Source organism: Caenorhabditis briggsae (assembly GCF_000004555.2).
Source record: "Caenorhabditis briggsae complete genome, chrX, whole genome shotgun sequence".
Taxonomy (NCBI): Eukaryota; Metazoa; Nematoda; class Chromadorea; order Rhabditida; family Rhabditidae; genus Caenorhabditis; species Caenorhabditis briggsae.
The window spans coordinates 18,034,396-18,054,589 of NC_013491.2; the positions used below are offsets into that span (position 1 = coordinate 18,034,396).

Genomic DNA, 20,194 nt, shown 5'->3' on the forward strand with positions numbered 1-20,194 from the left:
TCTCAGGGCTCAGAGACTCTACGAACGCACCAAATGACAACATTTGGTCTGGAGATTGATGTAACTGTTGATTATTCGTACAAAAGGGGTCAATGGCCTTCGGGACCATAGGGAAATGAAGAAGCCTGCTGTGACATGTCTAGATGGTACCAAGGACTATTTTTTTGAGACATGTCTTAGCAGATTGGAACACTTTTTTGAAAAATGTATAGAGACGAAGACAAGATTTGAACTTTTCTTCTCGAATAATTTTTGATCGTTATCTTCAGAAGGTGTCCGCCTCTGTCCGGTGCTACTCGGTACAGTACCGCGCGGTATTCGAAATACGGGTCAGGCAAAAAAAAGCATTGGCATATTTATCTTAACAAAAACTGATATGAAAAATAAATTATAAAAATTATCGGTTTATAAAAATAACCAATCAGCGATAATTTTTGAAAAATTTGAAAATTTAAATTTTGAATTATTCAAAATTTGAAGTATCAGTTGTAATTATTCTCGTTTTTTTTGAGAAATAAAAGTGTGAGAGTGAATAAAACTATTAAAACTTTTCTTTAAGGAGCAAGAGCAAACTACCGTATTCTTCGAGCCTATTTTTAAAATTGTTTCATTTTTTGTTGTAAATCATATTGAAATGAGAAAAAACATAGAAAAAAACAATCAAATTGAGAAAATGATATTCAAATTAGGCTCAAGTAGTATAGTAGTTCGCTCTCATGCCTCCGAGAAAAAAAATAACCGCTCCCAACAATTTCATAAAGCTGAAACAAAAAACTCTAGGCATGAAGGTATACTGTAGCGACAATTTTCGAAAATGTATGATTTTACATATTGGCATTATTATTCCGAATATTGTAAAGTTAAAAGTTTGAAGAGTAAATTGATATTATAACAAATTATTCTGAAACAGACATCTTTTGACATAAAAGGGTACGGTAGCTGGACGATAGCCGTCAAAACTGGAAAATAGACAGATACTAAATGTTTTACGAAAGTCTAATGGATTCTCAGATGATCCAAAACAACGCTAATACGTTCTCATTTCATTCTTTAGATTTTAGATATCTGACGGATTGGGAAGAATGAACGAAATGGAAACTCGAGACCGTCAGAAAAACAAAATGAAACCGCCAGGAGATGAATTGGAGGGGAGGGGGATAATTTCATGAAAGTACAAAATGAGAAAGTTGAACTGTAGGTCGGTAGGTCATCTCATTCCGAAACACACACAACAATCGAGATGATGGTAAGCCGGAATGGATGCGAAGCGCGCGCCGCGTTTTCCGCCGGCCGATTCGCGCGGATATTGGCGCAAAAGCAAAATTGGGTGAAAGATGCATGGGAGGGGGAGGGCGAAACGAAATTTTGTGGGTCAGACCTTGAAATTCGTGAAAGCGCGTACATTCAATCGGGCCTATTGCCGGTCAAACGAGAGTGACAGTACGTGTGTGGGGGGCATTTCGCTTCTATTGCTTCTCACCGGGGGCGCCTCGTACATCCACACATTCGGGATGGATTCCCTTTCACTCGAAAATCTCATAAGTTCGCTTTTCCAAAGAGTGCACCACATAAAAATGAGGAACGAACGAAAAGCGGGAATAAATATAATGTGATGAGAGTTGGTAAAAGCAGTTTCTAACTTGAATTCAAAGAATTCAAATGGGAGAACGAGGGCACGCCTTCCAAGTTGTACACATGAGTGATTACAAAACCCATGTATATGTGGTCACTAATCAGGTGGTGGAGCTTTCTCATGAAAGCTCGCGAAGGGCAGCCTAATCTTATCCCCCTTTCTTGGTGGCTAAATGGAAACGAACAGAATTGAAAAGGTGAACCCTCCTGAAGCTGGAGTCGTACTACTAGTATTATGCTCCGTAGTATTTAGTGTTGAAAAGAAAGTGGAATGAGAATGAGGAATGCGGGATAAAATAAGAATGGATAGAAAATGACATGAGCTCCCAGGCATAAAAGGGCAGACAGCGGATCTTATTCCCGTACGGAGGAGATACGGAGATGTCAGAAGAAGCCAATAGGAAACCGGGTAATGATATGTTTGATTTATTTTACGAGCACCTCATCCACTGGTGGCAACGAGGCTTCAGAGAATAGAAAAAAGCTTCAAAAATAGAAAAAAAGAAGAAAGCGCAGATTTTTTTTTGAATTGAGGGGGACCGTCGAGATTTACGACTTATACCTTTGAAGAGATTTGTAAAGCACAAATACGAATATTCATACGGTTTTTTGAACATTTTGCTCAAGAAAAATATTTTCTTTTGGAAAATCAATTGAAAAAGCTTAAAAATTTGAAGGAAATATTTTTCTGGAAAATCCTTGCTGTTCGTTTCAAAAACGTTTCAGAATCGGAATATTTCGATATTCCGATAATTTTTAAATAGGAATATTCCAAAATTTTGAAAATCGGAATGTTTGACATCCCGAAATTTGAAAATTTTGAAAATCGAAATATTCCAAACTTCCGAAATACCAAAATTTTGAAAATCGAATTATTCGAGATTAGGAAAAATTCCGAAAGGCCATTCCAAACATCCCTGATGGATAGAGCTCAAAAGTTTTAGTACAGTATCCAAAAGTGAGACATTTAAATTTTATAGTTTTTGAGAAAACACCCCAGGTTGCAAGTTGCCGCCAAGAACAAATCTGAAGAAAAAGATAAGGTGAAGAATGCTGGATCTACAAAAGAGCCATCGACATATGACATTCTGAAAACCAATATCTGATGCTGAAGCGAGATAAGAAAGAAAAAATCTGTACAAAGTTTTTTTTTCCAGAAAGAAATATTGCTTTATTCTAGATATTGAAAATCAGGACGATACCAAATGTACAAAAACATGATTGGAAAAGAACTGTCTATTGAAACACGATGCGACAGAAAAAAAAAAATAAAAACGGCCTTGTGATTGTTGTGTGTGAGTTTTGTTTCACACGACGACATGGTTTTTTCGCTCTTTCCTGACCAATACGAAAAAATCGAAATTCACTTTTTTTAATATTACTATTTCAACATTCATGATCCGTTTTTGAAAATTTGACTGATACCTTTTCCGAGAAAAGAAATCAAAATTTTCCGAAATTTTGACAAAGAGGTCATAAAGATAGATATTAACAGATGAAAGGGGGGGGGGGGGGGGGTGAAGACGTGGGAGGCAAAACAAAGATGAATCCGAAAAGGATGCAGCAATTCAGAACAGATGCATCCCGGAAAAGGAAAACGAAGGTCATCTCGATTTCTAACCTTCTTCTTTCACCAATCGTTTTGCAATCTGTCGATCCTTGTATTTGGGAGAATTTTCGAAAATTTGAATCTAGGGAAAGCAAGCTGAACAAATTGAAATTCTAAAGCTTGTAAGTAAGTCTGGCGAATAAATCTGGAGACCCCAAGAGAATGAAAAAGGACATTTTGAAAATAACGACATCATAAGAAGAAGAAGAAGAAGAAGTGGACAAAGATGAAGTGAAAGGAGTGTGAGAAAGTTATAAAACACGAGAATTGAAGAGGAAGTTGGTGAACTTACACTTTATTAATTTTAATTTGAAATTCTACGAAGAGAAGGAATACTTTTTGCACGAGAAAGGATGCGGAACGATGGAATACTTGAAAATCTGAGCCTCTGAGCTTCACTTTTTCAAAATCTTCAGAGCTAATCGTTAATCCAATAGATAAACAGTTGTTTGAGTGGGGGCGGAACCGTTGGCTGAGAGTGAAAGATGACAGTTTCGAAGGTGAGTCATATTTGATAAAGATAAGATGTTCCTGTTGTTTTTTTTAGTCTTAGGACAGGAACATCTGAAAAATGGAGATTGAGATTTGGAGATCATCTGGATTAACATATTTTTAACCTAAATTTGAAGGCGTTCGGAGACATGACCGTTTTGAAGAAAAATTGGAAAGAAAAAAAAACAGTTTAGGGATAATATTAAAGATGCAGGAAATGAAGAAATTAATTTTTTCGCGACAATTCGTTCATACAAGCCCTTCGAGGTGGTGAACTAGAGCCTTCGCTCCAATAGATATACCGTAACTCTAATAACCACCCGAAAATCCTTATGAATTCCCTCCCACTCAGCAAATCGATTAGAAAAAAGCAACCGTGTGCAAACGATCGTGGTCACCACGGGGCAAAAATGTGAGAAAAGTGAGAATTAAGCTTTTAATGTTTGGCAAATTTGGTTATTGGTACATTTAAAGGGATGTATTGCCTTTTTTCATATTTCACAGTAATAAATGTAGTACGAAACACTTCAATCAAATTCTAGAAAATGCTCATAAGATGAATCCGACCAAAAGTTTTTTTGTACATAAGACTGTGGGAAACAACATGTAGATTTATATAGCAACAAAGGAAAAAATTTAAAAAGTTGATGCATTTCGAATATTTAATGTTAACTTTTACAAATAAAATTTTGAAGAGAATATCAAAGTTTCCTTTTTTCCGATGTTCTGGTTCAAAATTGTTCCATTTTTTCACTTTAAAGTTCGAATTATTCATCAGTTTCTGACTTTTATAGTTTCATATGGTGAAAAAAACTTCCAAACACACATCCATAGATTATTTTCTAATTTTCCGACAGGTTTTATTTTTGTACTATGAATTTCAGGATTTTTGAGTATCTTTCACATCTCAAAATAATCTGAGGACACTGAAAAAAATTTAAAAATCTGACATCTGGAAATAAATAAAAATTTCAATATCTATTGAAATTCCAAAAATCAATGTTCCTTGCTGGACCTGTCATGTTACTGTACTTCTGACGTTTTTCTTAACTTATCAAACTAATTAAATTGGTTCCTATTTCCGTTTTCCATCTGAAAACAAATATCGGTTTCTGAACCTATGCTTATTTTTCTCCGTTTTCCGATCTCGTAACCTGCTCTTTGTTCTTTATTTTTTCTTCTCTTTGGTTTTTTCAGGTCATTCTATGTTTCCCGTTCCATTCTCATTCACTCAATTTGTCACTAAAGCAACCCGCCCGTTGTTTCTACCCATTTCATAATACACCTATTTATGGAAAAGGATTCTGAAGAATCAAGAGGTCTGAAAAGAAAGCGAATGAATGTAAGAGGAGGTTATCAATCAGGCTGGCCCCAGTCTCTCTCTCCGGAGCTCCCGTCTTTTGAGGTTTGATGACGCGAAAAATCGGGGGTCTCGGAGAGTCTTGTCTTGTCCTGCAGCTCTACCAATTCGTTTCATAGACTTTTTTCTTGTTAGATTTTTTCTACGACCAGAATCTATTTGCCTGTTGCTTGGAGCAAAGCAGAAGTTTCAAGATGAGCAGTATGGTGAGTTTTTCGTTTTGTTTTGTTTCCGTGTCTATTTTTCATAAACAGTGTTTGGAATCGAAATATTTTTTATGGGGAGCAAAACACTATTTGAGCAAATAATACTGCTAATTAGTTAATAATGCACGCTTTCCCTCTTTTTGGTTTTTATGAGCTTTGTGCTTCTTTATTTGAACACACTAATTATGAGAAAAGGAACTCTCTTTTGGGTCCCACTATGGTCAATTGTGTGAAAGAAGAAGTCTTTCGCAGGAAGACAATTGAGAGCTATTTTTGTTTTCTGTCGTTAGTGAAAGCTAGTTATTCATTCCATCGCATTCGTAAGTCAAGGGTATCTCAGAAAAAAAGCAGGAAGATACGGACCACATCCAATTATCTTAAATAGAAGCAGATATTATCTAAAATCGTGATTTGAAATTATTGAATGGGACCTCATGAGAAATAAAATCTCTGAAAATTAGATGTAGACAATCTACCGGAAAGAATATTTCCAAGTGTTTTCCGGAATTTGAAAACTGGAATATTCCATAAATCCGAAAATCCAAAACTTCTAAGCCGGAATATTCAGAAACTCCAAAAATTCGAAATTCTTAAATTTTCAAAACCTGAACAATTCTAAATTTTCAAAATTCTGAAAAATAGAAATACCGCAATTCCGGAATATTGAAATTAGGAATTGTCGACATCCCGAAATTCTGAAATTTTCAAAGTAGGAATATTCTGAAATTCCGAAATTTCCAAACCGGATTAATCCAAAGTTCTAAAATTCTGAAAACTTGAAATTCGGAATTTTGAGATTTCGAAAAATTCCAAAACCGGAATAATTTTAAATTATCAAGACTCTGAAAGCTTGATATTCCGAACATCCGAAATTTTAAAATTCGCTACTTTTGGCATTTTAAAATTCCGAAAATTCTGAATCGGAATATTCTGTAATATCGAAATTTACAAATCCGGATTAATTCCAAATTTTCAAGTTTCTGAAAACTTGAAATCCCGAAATTAAATTTTCAAAATAGGAATATTCCGGAATAATTCTAAATTTTCAAGATTTCGAAAACTCGAAACTGCAATATTTTGGAAAATTGAAATTCAAAAATTTCGTAATTTTGAATTTCGAAAAAGCCATTTTGTACATTCCTGGCCTAGTATTAATGCTCTGGACCATATATCACACTCCAAATATACAAATTATGTTTCACTTCTTTTTTTTAATCCAGAATTCCATTACAATATTCAATTAATTTGTTTAGAATTGAAAAAATCCGTTTTAGAATAAATTTGACTTTTGACTTGGTCGCTTTGATTTTTTTGAACATTTTTTGTGCTCCAAAAAAATTCAACTATCCATAAACCCCTGCAAACTCAAATCCCCTTTTTTCCATTTTTTTTGTTTCATGAATTCAAAGAAACAAATTTTTATAGCAGGCCAACGGGGGTCTTGGAATTCAATAGTTGCTAGGTGCTTCTTCCCCCCCCCCCCCCCCCCATGCTGACTTTTATGGGGGGCTCCGACCGCCTGAGCAAAGTGAAATTGAAACATTTGTCCTTTCTCTTTTTTCGGATTTCCCATTTGATGAATCTACTATGAAATCTATTTAAAAATCTACTATGAAACAGAGTCCCATAGAAGTGAGTTGTAAAACAGGCTATTAAAAAATGGGGATCAGGTGGAGAAGGGTCGCATTTGAATGAAAAAAAAAAACGTTTAATTCGCAACACCGGGACCCCACACATCACATTGATCTCGTCGCGTACTCTAAAACCAAAGCTGAGCACAAATCATCTTTACACTGGTGCATTGTTGGTCTATAAAACTTTGGGCACCCGTGAGCTAGAGGACCCGCAACGGCAAAAACTATAGAATCCCTCTAATCCCGCCTACTGGTTCTCGCCATCTCTCTCTCCATTTTCGTGACAAAGATTATTCTTCTGAATCCTCATCGTCGTCGTCGTCCTTCTTCATCTTCGCCCAATTTTTCTTGGCTTCCACAAATTATTTTTCTCCTCCCCTCCCCTTTTATTCTTTATCTCGAAATTCTGTTTTGTGGGATTCACTCCAACAATCCCAAGCACCTCTTAGGGCGCCCCGCTTTTGGTGTCCCGTTATTATTATTATTATTATTATTATTATTATTATTCATTCATTCATTTTTTCATCTTTCCATTCCTTCATTTTTGTGAAATGCCAAGAAGAGTCACGTTCCATTGAAAAGAGACACCTTTCTGGCGTAAAAATCCCCAAACTCTTCTTTTGTACCCTCCTGATTACGCCATCTGAAAACCAACTCACTCAACCCAAGTTCTGTTTTAACAGAAGAAGCTGGAGCAGTTGAAAGAAAAGAAGAAGAAGAAGCAGCAGAAAGAAGTCCAAAAAAGACGGAGAAAAGTGGGCGGCGCTTGCCATTCACATAGACTTTTCGGAAGCGTTAGATAACTGCCCTAACTAAACGGGGGGTGCTCCCCGTCTTCCTGCTTCCGTTGCGCCCCTTCTCGCTCTCATTTGGCCAACTATCCGACAGTAAATTGTGTGAGTGAGTCGTTGTTGAGTGTCTTTGCCAAAACGTCAGCAAAAACGGAGCACGATGAGCAACAACATGAGCCAGGTAAGAACATGCGACTATTTATGTTTACGGTAGATTATTTTATTTTTCCACCTCAATCATTACATTGAGTAAAATGCGATATTCTATTCAAACTTCAAATTGTAGAAATTCTAGCTTGGCTTCTTTTAGGTTTTAAAGTTTTAAATTGATCTACGCGTATTATGGTCCCTTTAAACTGCAATTTTTTCAGTTTCATATTGAAACGAGTGCATTTTTTGGGCCAGGATATCATGACCTGAACCCATTCCATATGCAACCCCCATTCTTTGCAACACCCTCCGGAGCGCCAAGGTTCATGCACCTAACCCAATTTGTCAAATCCGGGTCAGGCGACTCTGGTTTTGGTTTTTAGGACTTTCATAAGCGTCGGGACCCCATCATCACTATTCATTCTTTATGAAAAGAGTTTGCAGATTTAGATCTTTGGTTTTTTTTTTCATCATAAGATTCTGAGAGTTCAGTTACGTCCGTTCATCGGATTGTTTGCCTTTTTGTGTGAAACAAAAACATGATACTCGGAAGTTTTTGTGTTTCCAGGCAGTTCGGGTGTTTCCGGGGATTGAAGATCCGAACAAGAAGAAACTAAAAATTCAGTGCTTGTGTTCTGATGATTTTAATTGTTTTAGGAAATTTTCTAATTGAAGATGTACAGTACTATGTACAAAAACGTGTTTTTCAGTCGATTATCGGTCATTTTCAAGATTCTAGTGCTTGATTGTTGAGTTTCCGATCAGGTTGGAAATTTTGGAGGATGTAAAACAGATCTAGATTGAAAACTTTGCATTCACAGAATTTTTCGAAAATTTCTAGTTTTTCAGTACAAAACGTACTAAAGAGGGTGTCCTTCAGAAATCAGCAAATAGCTGAAAAACTAGGAATTTTCAAAAAATTCTGGGAGTGCAAAATTTTTATTCTAGATCTGGTTTACACTCTCCAAAGTTTTTAAAGTGATCGTAACCTTGACAACCGAGCTCTAACCTTCTGAAATTGGTCGGAAATGCAACTGAATCCGGTACTGTTGCAAATTTCATATGTAATTTGTCTATCGATTTGTAATCTGTTTATTATAACACATAGAAATGTTCCGATTTAGCTATTCCTGCAGATTAGTCACTAACCTAGATTCTAAAAAACAATCAATGTCCCTGACAACCCTACAATGCAGTTGTATCCTTCTGTTCTGCACTTTTTCTATTTTTCTTTTATAATCTCTTGGCGTCAGAAATCACCTATACTACCATCTACTATTACGACTACTTGAATATGATTAACCCCTCTTAAGGTCTTCGTTTTTTGTTATTTTCTTCTCTCTGCTTAGAATTTTCAATGACCGTCGGGAAGGGACTCTCGGGGTGGCGTCAGGTTTCTCCCTCCCATCCTTCACAGAGTCTTGATGTGCGCTAAAAACATTCCAAAAAAAAGTTGGCTATCTTTTTCCTCCTTTTCTGAGGGCACTTTTCATTAGTCAAGTTTTTTTTCTTACTACTTTCTTCACACCCTATCCCTCTTGTCTATGAAAAAGAACAGAGTGTGTAGGAGAACAAAAATCTCGAAACAGATACACGAAAAATTGCCATAATGAATGAGATTCTGGGGCGAAGTGCTAACGAAGAATTTCTTTTTCCTCCTCTTCTTCCCCATCTTTACTGGTATTGAGATGTATCAAAAATTCTGCACGCCAGCATCTTTTGGAGTTTGAATGCGCGATGATAGGGGATTGTTTGGAGCCACACACATTGGGCCTCAAACTTCTTTCTATCCCGGGGTGTGGAAAAGTTGAATAGAATAGGATACGTGAATTTGGTTTCCAATATGTGCTCTCTCTCTCTTTCCGATAGAAGAATTATTAATAAACCCCCACTCTCAACGCATATATTATTTTTTTTACGGGCGCCGCGCCGTTGACGCTTCACACTGCTATTGTCCTTCATATGTTCGCTTGTTCGACTAACCAGCCTGCACTTATAGTGTAGCCTGAAGACGTGGACGGGGGGACTCAATTTGGGGTTTTTCTGGATATGAAGATAGAGAAGAGAGTAATGCATACTAAACGCTACTTTGTTTCTTTTTTCATCACTCCATTGTTACTTATGACCTCAATGGGAAAGACCAAGAAGGACCTAATTTTTGTCCAAAGATCACATCTAGGGGAATTTTCCCGAGATTTTAGAAGTCATCATAACTTTTTTCTCAAGCTTCATTCCATGAAAAGTTGTGAGAACCCGATTCTCTTCTAAGGGAACAAATTTGTGTAGTTTCATTCATGTTGAGATTCCTGAGGCGCTTTTATAACCATTGTCTCTAAAAAATCTACTGAATTATTTTCCATAAAGAAAAAAGGTTCGTGAAAGTGTACTAATCATTTATAAGATATTTTTTTGGTCCACAGAGCCAGAAAATGATTTTGAACTTAATTTTCTAAAAAAAACTATGGAATGAAAAATCCTTATTTTGGTCTATCCATTCATACCAAGTATGTTTGGACCAAATAACTTTTGCACCAGTTTCAGGCGTTTCTACTTTATAAATTGAATTTTGAAAAAATCCGAAATTTTCGTAATTTTGAAAACCGGAATATTTCAAAATTCTGAAATTTCGAAAACCGGAATATATCGAAGTTCTGAAACTCCGTCTTTTTCAAATTCGGAGCATTCCGAAATTTCGAAATTCCCAAATTTTGAAAATCGGAAAATTCCGAATTTTCGAAAATCGGAAATTTTGAAAATCAGAATTTTTGACATTCCGCAAAAACTCTGAACCATTCAGAACATTTCTACATACACACCATCTTTATCACAAATCGTAGTTTCTGAGTTGAACAGGTTTAAAATTAGATAATGACGCACTGATAATACTGTTCTATCGTCATACTACTTTTTAGATAAAGATTCTGAAATTTTCCACCAAATATATTATTTTTCTTCCTGAAGTATGTGATTTTTCTGTCCCAAGACGAAAAATGTAGTCCCTCCTCCAGACAACATGTTCGAAATGTATTTCTAGCATTTGTCACTGGATATCTCTCATCTGTCTGGTACATAAATTCCCATTCAACTTGGAGATTTCTGATTTCCTGAGATTCTCCATCATTTTGTGTTGGATTCCTCTTATTTTCTATTTTATCTGTCGCTCTGTATGACTGACACGTTCCATTTATAGTTACTATTGTCACACATCACTCGTTCAAAAGATGGCATTTTCTGTTTTTTGATTTTTTTTGAAAAAAAAACCAATTCTTATTCTTTCTATAGTCTAGAAGACTGCTAGTTGGCTTAACTTAGTTAACACCCAGAAAACTTTTTTTCTTCTTTTTTTTTCAAAAAAAAAAATCATTTTCCATTTCTAGACCACAAAGCACAGAAAAGCTCTGTAGTTTTTATGTGTCCATTTTTCTAGGATTCTCCTATTTTCCATTCAACCTCTTCCTCAACCTGTCAAAAAGCCAAGTGTCGGAAGGAGGGAAGGGGGGATGAAGGGGGGATCGTATTGCAATGAGTTGAGAAAAGAAAAAGAAGAGATGAGAGAATGAGAAACGAGGGAGAAGAAGTGTGAACCGAAACGTTCTAACGTACTTGACACGTTTACTTGTTATTTCTAAATTTTCACCAAACACAAACCCCTATCCGTTTTCCCGGGGAAGGGGGGACATCCGTTATCATCATATCCCGGAATTACACTGATTCGGTGCAGGTAAGGAGTTATAGATCAAAAGAGGGAAAAAGCGAACGTGTATTTTTTGAAGGTAGCATACATGACCGTGATTCAGAAATTCTGAATGCCATATTTGGAGTGATTATGTATTCAGGAGTGAAAGAAGATGTCCAAACAGAATATTGATAACGGAGAAGAGAAAAAAACCCACCCAGGATCTCTCTGAAATCTTTGAAATTTTGTTTCTACTGATTTTTATGAACTTTATGAAAATTATGTCTTGTTAGTTCTAGTTTATTCATCCAAAAACGAGGAGAGACTGTACCGGTCAATGAGATATACAAAAATGTGTTTTTCAATTAATTTTGATATATTTTTACCATTTTCAGGGGCCTAGAGCTAAAAGCTCCAATTGTAAAAGCTCCAATCAGTTTCAATTTTTTGAAGGGTGTAAAACATACCTAGATGCAGAAATTTTTATTTACAAAATTTTTTTGAAGTTTCTAGTTTTTCAGCAGTTAGCCGTTTTAGTAAGAAACCCTTTTTTTGACCGGTTTTCATTCTTAAATCGTGTATTTTACGATTTTTATTCTTAAAACAGGCCAAAAATGAGTGTTTTTCGAAAATCTTCTAATAACTGAAAAACTACGAATTTTCAAAACATTCTTTAAATGCAAAATTTTTAGTTTAGGCCTGTTTTACACCCTTCAAAATTTTCAAAGTGATCCGAAACTTGACAGCCAAGCTGAAAAGTTTCAAAAATGCCAAAAAACCACTGAAAAATATGTTTCTATGTATCTTATCAACCGGTACTGGTGATTAGGGAAAATGAACTTTTGCTATTTTTGGAGAAAAAAATCCTGTCCTCAAGTTTATTCAACATTCTAATGACATTATTTTGTTCTCAATTTCTGGGCAACACAAAATTCTAGCACATAATGTTTATACAATTCCAGCGCCATCCTCATAATCCTTGTTTTTTTTCGAAGCGGAAGTTTTTGTCTTAGAACCAATTCTAGAACTTTGTCAATTTTTGAAAACACAATTCCGGTAGATGCACTGACAAAGTTCTTAAGCGTTCCGGTGTCGTTCTTGATTCCTTCCTAGACATCCAGAAATATTTTTTTGGAATGTAGAATTTTATAATCGAATATCAGCGCATATCAGTGGAAAATAGAGGAAATTGCAATTCTGACACTAAACCACTCTTCCCATTCATTCACTTCTCTTCTTCCCCCCTCCAATTTTTTGTGCTCCTGTTCATCATCACTTGCCTCTTCTGGATTCTGAATCCAGTCGACCGTGATCAAATCATTTTTTTGGAGAAGTCTTTTTCTCCAAAAAAATTGCTTCGGACATACTAGTTTAATCAATTGTTGTTCGAAACAAAAGAAACTCCATCATGTATTATTCCAATATTGTAACTTCTGCAAATAATCTAAATTTAATTGATACTTCAAACACCAAATTCAAGGTGGGCGCCTTTCTCTCCTCGTTTTCCAAAAAAAGAAATTGACCTTTTCTAAATTTGGAAAACTCGAAAAAAAAACTCGAGTGATGTCAATGGTTGAAATCTGGTGAATAATAAATGGAGAATCAAAAAAAATATAGTAGGATAAAATAGAAATCCAATTTTTCTTGATTCCCAGCTATAAATTTTCACATAAAAAAACTATTTTCTAATGGAATAAATGTCGAATTGAATAAAGAATATGTGTCCCACATCCGGTTCGTAATGTATCAGCTAATACGATAGGAACTGAACTCTTTATCCATGTTCTCGGCAAGTTTTTATTTTTGTCGCCGAGCATCAAGAGCCAACCATGACAATTCTAATGATTTTAATTTGTACACACATTATTAACAACAACATCGAAAACCAGAAAATTTCTAGAAAACTAGAAAACAACATAACAATTAGCTAGTATTACGTTGCTCTTCTGGGAAATAGCTACAGTTTTTTTTTTTGAAAAATGTTTTAGGGACAAAATCAACTTTTATAAATACCCTCTCAATTTGCTCTCCTTTCTGTAACTTCTGATCTGAACAAGGAAGAAGAAAGTTCAGACAACTTAGAAGGTCCGTGAGCCGTCAAATTAGTGCGCCCGCAACATTCTGAGGAAAAGAAAACTTTTTAGAGATAAAATTAGGGAAGTGGGGATTAGGGGTGCTCTCTGTTCTTTTCTCTTATGGGTTTTTACTCAGAAAAACCAAAAAGATTATTCTCATTATAATAAATGATTGATTCTAACTCATTTATTTAACTCAAAGATGATTGAATAGGCACCATTTATCAAAATGGGGTTTCGGTATAAAACCAAGGCATTGAGAGTGCTGATGAGCAGCCCACAAAAAAAGAATAACGCCCCAGAAACTCTTCCAACACAATACTCCCACTCACTCTCCCTTTTTGCCCATTCTACTCAACTTGTCTGATTCAGGAAATGGTGTTACGAGCCATCGACTCAATTCGAGATAGTGTTATAAACGCGTCATCGGCAGTGAGCACAACGACAGTGCCGCCACTGGACATTCCCATGACCTCTATGAAACCGCCATCAATTATTCCCACTGTCGAGTTGGTTCTAGGAACGATTACGTATTTGGTGAGTCCGTTTATTCATTCTTTCTGGGACTCCCTCTCTCTCTCTCTCTCTCTCTCTCTCAAAAAATGCACATTCGCGGCTAGGTTGTTCATCGAAAACGTCGACTTGACGCTGAAAAAAACCAGAAGCATCCGTCTTTTTCCATGTGATTATTCATGCTTTGTCTTTGACTGACGAAGACGTGACAGGCTAAGAATGCCTTTTCTGGATTGTTGAACAATTTCGACTCTAGAAGTTTAGTGAAAAATGTGGACTCGGTTGAATGTGAAATTTTCGGAAAAAAAGAAAGGACAGGGAAGTGAAAGAAGGATGGCGGAGTGGGGCTACTGTAGAAATGCCAAATTGAAATTATGCATTTTATGAAGATAAAAATTGAATTGTGGAGAAATATAATTCGACAAAATAGGAAGTCCTGAAAAAATTGGTCAGAAAGACAAAAAAGCACCTAAAATTGGAAGAACTATAATTTGAATTTTTAAAACCGTAAATTTCTAGAAACCAGAAGTACTTTAGAAAAATTGAATTTTCAAACTTTTTTGAATGAACTTTGAAAAATAAAAATTGAACACATAGTTCAGAAACGTAATGTTCTGGAAATTGTTCAGAATACCAAAAACCACTGAAATTGCAAAAACTGAAAAAAAAACGTTCATATCTGAATTGTTATAATAACCAATGCATTGTCAAAATTTTCCAGTAAAACCCTAAAGATACCGTACACACTCTAATAAATCTTTTATTTTTCCATTTTGAGCTCAATTATCTTATTTCCTGTTAGATATATCAAAAAGTGGTCAACTGACGAAATACTATTAATATTATGGTGAACATTTTATCAGTTGAAAATTTTTTGATATCTTCCACTAGAATCAAAATGAATTGCCTCAAAGTTGAAATTCAAGTAGTCATTAAATAGTATTTGCGGTTCTCTTAGAAAAACTGTGAAATTGGTTCTTAAATCTTATTTTACAAATTCGTTGCGCGAATTTTTAGAAATATAAAAAATTTTCCTTCAAAGTTTTTCAATAAAAACCATGAGATACCGTGAACCATAAACACTCTAATAGAAGGTCACTCTACACATGCACGTTAAACTCAGTTTATCTCGGTTACTGTAAGAGATATCAAAACGGGATTTTTTGATAAGAATTTTCCCAATTATCATAAATATTTCATCAGTTGACAACATTTTGATATCTTTCACAGGAACGGAGATATTTGAGCTCAAAGTGCGCGTAAAGCGTGGACCTGTATTAGGGAAAATACGGAAGTCTGTACTCAAATTTTTACCATAAAATTCCTTGATGATTTCATATGGTAGATTGGATTACTGTATTTTTTTCCTTTTCCAGGTCATCATCGCCATGACAGTCGTCGGTAATACACTGGTCGTTGTCGCCGTGTTCAGTTATCGACCTTTGAAAAAGGTGCAAAACTATTTCTCGTCTCGTTGGCTGCTTCCGATCTTGCAGTCGCCATATTCGTCATGCCTCTACATGTAGTCACTTTCCTAGCGGGTCAGTTTTCCAACTCTTTTTTTCCTTTCCTTTCCTTTTCTTTTCTTCTGCTATTCAGTTTATTTTTTGGCTGTCATCACTTATATGATACTAGGGGCCGGGAAGCGCGATTTGACAACCGGATGCCCGCTGCCAAAGCTTCGTCATTTGGGTTATTCGGGGGTGCAACAAGAGATGAAGGAATTGGAATTTCTTTAGACAAAATGAGGGGAGAGAAAGAGACTTGTGATTGCGTGAGTACTCTGCGAGCAATTGTGTGTTGAGTACCAAGGACTTGAGGGCCGAGAAATGTTTTTTCTTACTAGTTTTTTTTCGGGAAAGGACAAGGAGGAGCTCATTAAGTTAATGATCATCGTCTTCTTGAGACAAGGGAGGTGCTCATCGGGAATATAGAAAACTAGACAGTTGTCACCTGAGAGAAGGGGTTGTAAAATATTTTTAATGACATATGAACAAGATAAATGATGGATTGCGGTTGTAGAGCAGTGATTTGATGACATCCTGATGTTAAATTATTAAAAGTTTATTACATTTTCAAAAATATGATTTTTAAAAAGGGGATGTTCGGAACGGAACTTGGGATTCAGAAATTTCCGACCGGAAGAATTCCGGAAAAAAATTGGAATGAAATTCCGGTCTGAATATATTGGAAATTTTAAAAATCTGAATAATCCGAAATTCCGACTATCGGAATTTTTCGAAGTCCGAAAATTCGCAAGTCGGAATATTCCGAAATTCTGAAAATCCGGAAATTTGAAAATCGGGATATTCCAACATTTCGCAAAATCGAAATTCGGAATATTCCGAATTTCCAAAAATTTGAAAATCGGAATATTCCGAAATTCCGAAAATATGAAAGTTGGTCTTTTCCGATATACCGAAGTTTCAAAATTTTGAGAATCGGAATATTCCGAGATTTTGAAATTTTTAATTTTTAAAAATCCAAATATTCCAAAATTCCGAAATTTTGAAAATCTGAATATTCCGACATTTCGAGAATCGGAATATCCCGAAATTCCGAAACTTCGAAAATCGGATTATTCCGGAACTCAGAAAGTTCGAAAATCTGTATTTTCCGGAAAATTGAAAAAAAAATCGGATGAATACTAAATCCCGAACTTCCGAAACCTTTAATGCAGCCAGAAACTTAAACTTTTCAGGTGGAAAATGGTTGTTGGGTGTTACAGTATGTCAATTCTTCACGACTGCTGACATTCTTCTCTGCACATCTTCCATTCTTAATCTTTGTGCAATTGCTATAGATCGGTATAAATCTCAAATTCAATTATTATGCAAGATACCAAGTCATTTTCAGATATTGGGCCATTCACAATCCAATCAACTATGCACAAAAACGTACAACCAAATTTGTGTGCATGGTCATTGCAATCGTATGTTTTTTTTGGGAAATGTACTAGTCATGACTAAGGGAAAAAGAAGAAGATTACCTTCATTTGTTATGGAAATGTAGAAGGAGACGAGGAAAAAGAATGAAGGCAATTGTGTGTATTTTCTAGGGAATCTTTTCTAGTGAATCAACATTTAGCGGAATCAGTCTTAAATACTTACTTGAAAAAAATGGAAAAAGGGATTTTACATTTTTCAGGTATGGGTCCTCTCCATGTTGATATCAGTGCCACCAATCATTGGCTGGAATAACTGGCAAGAGAATATGATGGAAGATAGCTGTGGATTGTCCACAGAGAAGTACAACTCAAAATTATTTTACCATTAACATGATTGTATTCCAGAGCATTTGTGGTTTTCTCAGCAGCCGGCTCATTCTTTCTTCCACTTTTGGTTATGGTTGTTGTATATGTCAAAATTTTCATCAGCGCTCGCCAAAGAATCCGTACTAACCGAGGTTTGTGTAGGCGGATGAAAAACACAAAAAAGTGAAACCTAGAGTTAATCGAGTTTACACCATTGTTGCCAAAACTTTTTGCAGTCATGGACTCTTTTTGTTCTTTTTCTTTTTTGTTCTTTTTCACTGAACAAAGTACATCTAATAATAAAATGAAATGACAATGTGAAGAAGAGGTTGAAATATAAAAGATCGGAATTTTCCCTGATCTTTGTCCTTGTTTCAGTGTTCCAATAGAGTTCAAATTTTCTTTCTTTACAGGCCGCAGTGCACTGATGAGAATCCAAAATGCCGAGGGCGACGACGACTACAGGAAGATGTCAATCAAAAGGGCATCTGTAGAATCAGCTAGAACGTCGAGCAGGGTAGGAGAGAAAACTCCGTTGGTGGTTGCTGACGGACAAACGACTGTAACTACTCTTGCCGCTCAATCCGTTAGTGAAACTGGAATGGTGATACATGTCCTTGTCCGGTCCTTTATGTTGCATCATTGAGTTATTGGGCACATGATATTTAGCAAGCACTGCTTCTAACTCTAAACGCTTCATTTAAGTTTTTTTGGTGCATGGAAATTAGTATCACTAACTTCCGATTTTTCAGTTTTTGGATGGAAATGCAAAAACCGAAATTTTTGAAAAATCCCGAAATTTCTGAATTCTTGGAATTAAATTCCGATCGGACTATTTCCGAAGACTTTTTTGGAATGTTTTTCCTAATTTTTTTTGTGGAACTTATTTCTTCGGAATTAGAATTTTTGGACTACGGTATGTCGAAGGCGCACGCAAAAAATTGCTTGTGGTCTTGAGCGGAATTATTTGTAATATTTTTTGTTTTCAAAGTCCATTTTTCCTCGATTCTCGACGTTTTTGTGATGGGAAAATGAAATTTCTTTTATAAAATTTCCTTTCTTAAAACTTCCGATGATTCGAAAATTTCAAATATTCAAAAATCAGAATATTCCAAAACCCCGAATTTTTAAAATCGGAATATTCGGAAATATCGAATTTTTCAAAATCGGAATATTCCGAAACTCCGAATTTTTCAAAATCGGAATATTCCGAGATTCCGAAGTTTTGGAAATCAGTATATTCCAGAATTCTGAAATTCCGGAATTTTGAAAATCGGTATATTCCAAAATTCTGGAATTTCAAACATCGGAATATCCCAAAATTCCGATATTTTGAAAATTGGAACGTTGACATTCCGAACGATTCCAAAAGACCATTTCGAACATTCCTGTTTGTTATTTGGCAGTTACAATTAACTGACTTGAAAATTTTCTATGATTTATGCTCAAATTTCACGTTTATCACTAGAATCTGCGTCACAAATTGATTTTTCTCAATTTTCTTCAGTTAAATTCCATTTTACTGGCGATATATCGCTGAAAAAAAAATGCTTGCTTGAAGCAAAATTTCCGTTATCTAACATGATTGGGCAACACAATCAGTTACAGTATGATTTGTACCGTTACTAACCTTCGAACCAACAAGCTTATTAAACGTTTTTTGTTCCTCATGTTTATGTGATTCGTTTTAGACCGATGGTGGTAGCTTGCCGAAAGACGAAACAACGAAACACATGAAGTACCACAATAATGGATCGTGCAAGGTGAAAGTGAAAGAGACGAAGGAAGATGAAGAAGTAATCGTTTTTTATTTGGAAATTTTCTTCGCTTACTATGTTATTGGGATCAGTTTCTGGGGATTTTTTGTTAAAGGGGGACTCCGACCAGAAATTTTTATTGCATTAAAATGTGTTAAAATTTACCTGTTTTTCAAATATTATTGCGAGAAAATTCAAAGAAAATCCGAAATCCCCGAAAAACGGCGTTGAAAAGGAAGAAAATTCAAAAAAAAGTGTTGCCGGGGGACGAAGATTTTCAGTGAGAAACCTAGGCCACGGCACCTGACAGCCTTTTTTCCAAGTCGCCGACAGTGGTTTTTTACGTTTTTTACCTGCCGGACATGAAATTGAAAAAAATCCGGAAAATTTGCCACACAGGAAAGGCGCCCGCTGCCGTGGCCTAGGTTTCTCACTGAAAATCCTCGTCCCCCGGCGGCACCTTTTTTTTGAATTTTCTTCCTTTTCAACGGCGTTTTTTGGGAATTTCGGATTTTTTTTGAATTTTTTCGCAATAATATTCGGAAAATAGATAACTTTTAACACATTTTAATGCAATAAAAATTTTTGGTGGAGTCCCCCTATAATGATTCAAACGAAAAATTAAAATTATTTATTCCAGAATCCAACTGCAGTGCTACGAAAACGCGAGAAGATTAGTGTTGCTAAAGAGAAACGAGCAGCAAAAACAATTGCAGTTATTATTTTTGTTTTCTCGTTCTGTTGGCTACCATTTTTCGTTGCCTATGTGATTCGACCATTCTGTGAAACTTGCAAGCTTCATGCAAAGGTATTTTAGGGCTCCAGAGATTAAATAAAATTCATGAAATTTAGGTTGAGCAAGCGTTCACATGGCTAGGCTACATCAATTCTTCCCTAAACCCATTCCTTTATGGTATTCTGAATTTGGAGTTTCGAAGAGCATTCAAGAAGATTCTCTGCCCAAAAGCTGTTCTGGAACAACGCAGGCGGCGTATGAGTGCTCAACCATAAATTTTTTGTTAACAATTTTTTTGAAAATTTCACCT

At 35.7% G+C, this 20,194-nt stretch overlaps 2 protein-coding genes across 2 annotated transcripts; both read left to right on the plus strand.

Annotated features, from left to right (window-relative positions):
* Positions 1-634: 634 nt before the first annotated feature.
* On the plus strand, positions 635-799 carry CBG28043 (the record flags this gene model as incomplete). Its single annotated transcript, XM_045240477.1, has 1 exon — positions 635-799. The coding sequence occupies one exon, from the start codon at positions 635-637 to the stop codon at positions 797-799; it is 165 nt and encodes a 54-aa protein (XP_045098630.1).
* Positions 800-14,000: 13,201 nt separating this feature from the next.
* On the plus strand, positions 14,001-20,159 carry Cbr-ser-2 (the record flags this gene model as incomplete). Its single annotated transcript, XM_045240478.1, has 12 exons — positions 14,001-14,162; positions 15,515-15,611; positions 15,635-15,679; positions 16,840-16,945; positions 16,995-17,070; positions 17,286-17,386; positions 17,431-17,543; positions 17,805-17,977; positions 19,083-19,187; positions 19,442-19,564; positions 19,789-19,956; positions 20,001-20,159. The coding sequence occupies 12 exons, from the start codon at positions 14,001-14,003 to the stop codon at positions 20,157-20,159; spliced, it is 1,428 nt and encodes a 475-aa protein (XP_045093466.1).
* Positions 20,160-20,194: the final 35 nt, after the last annotated feature.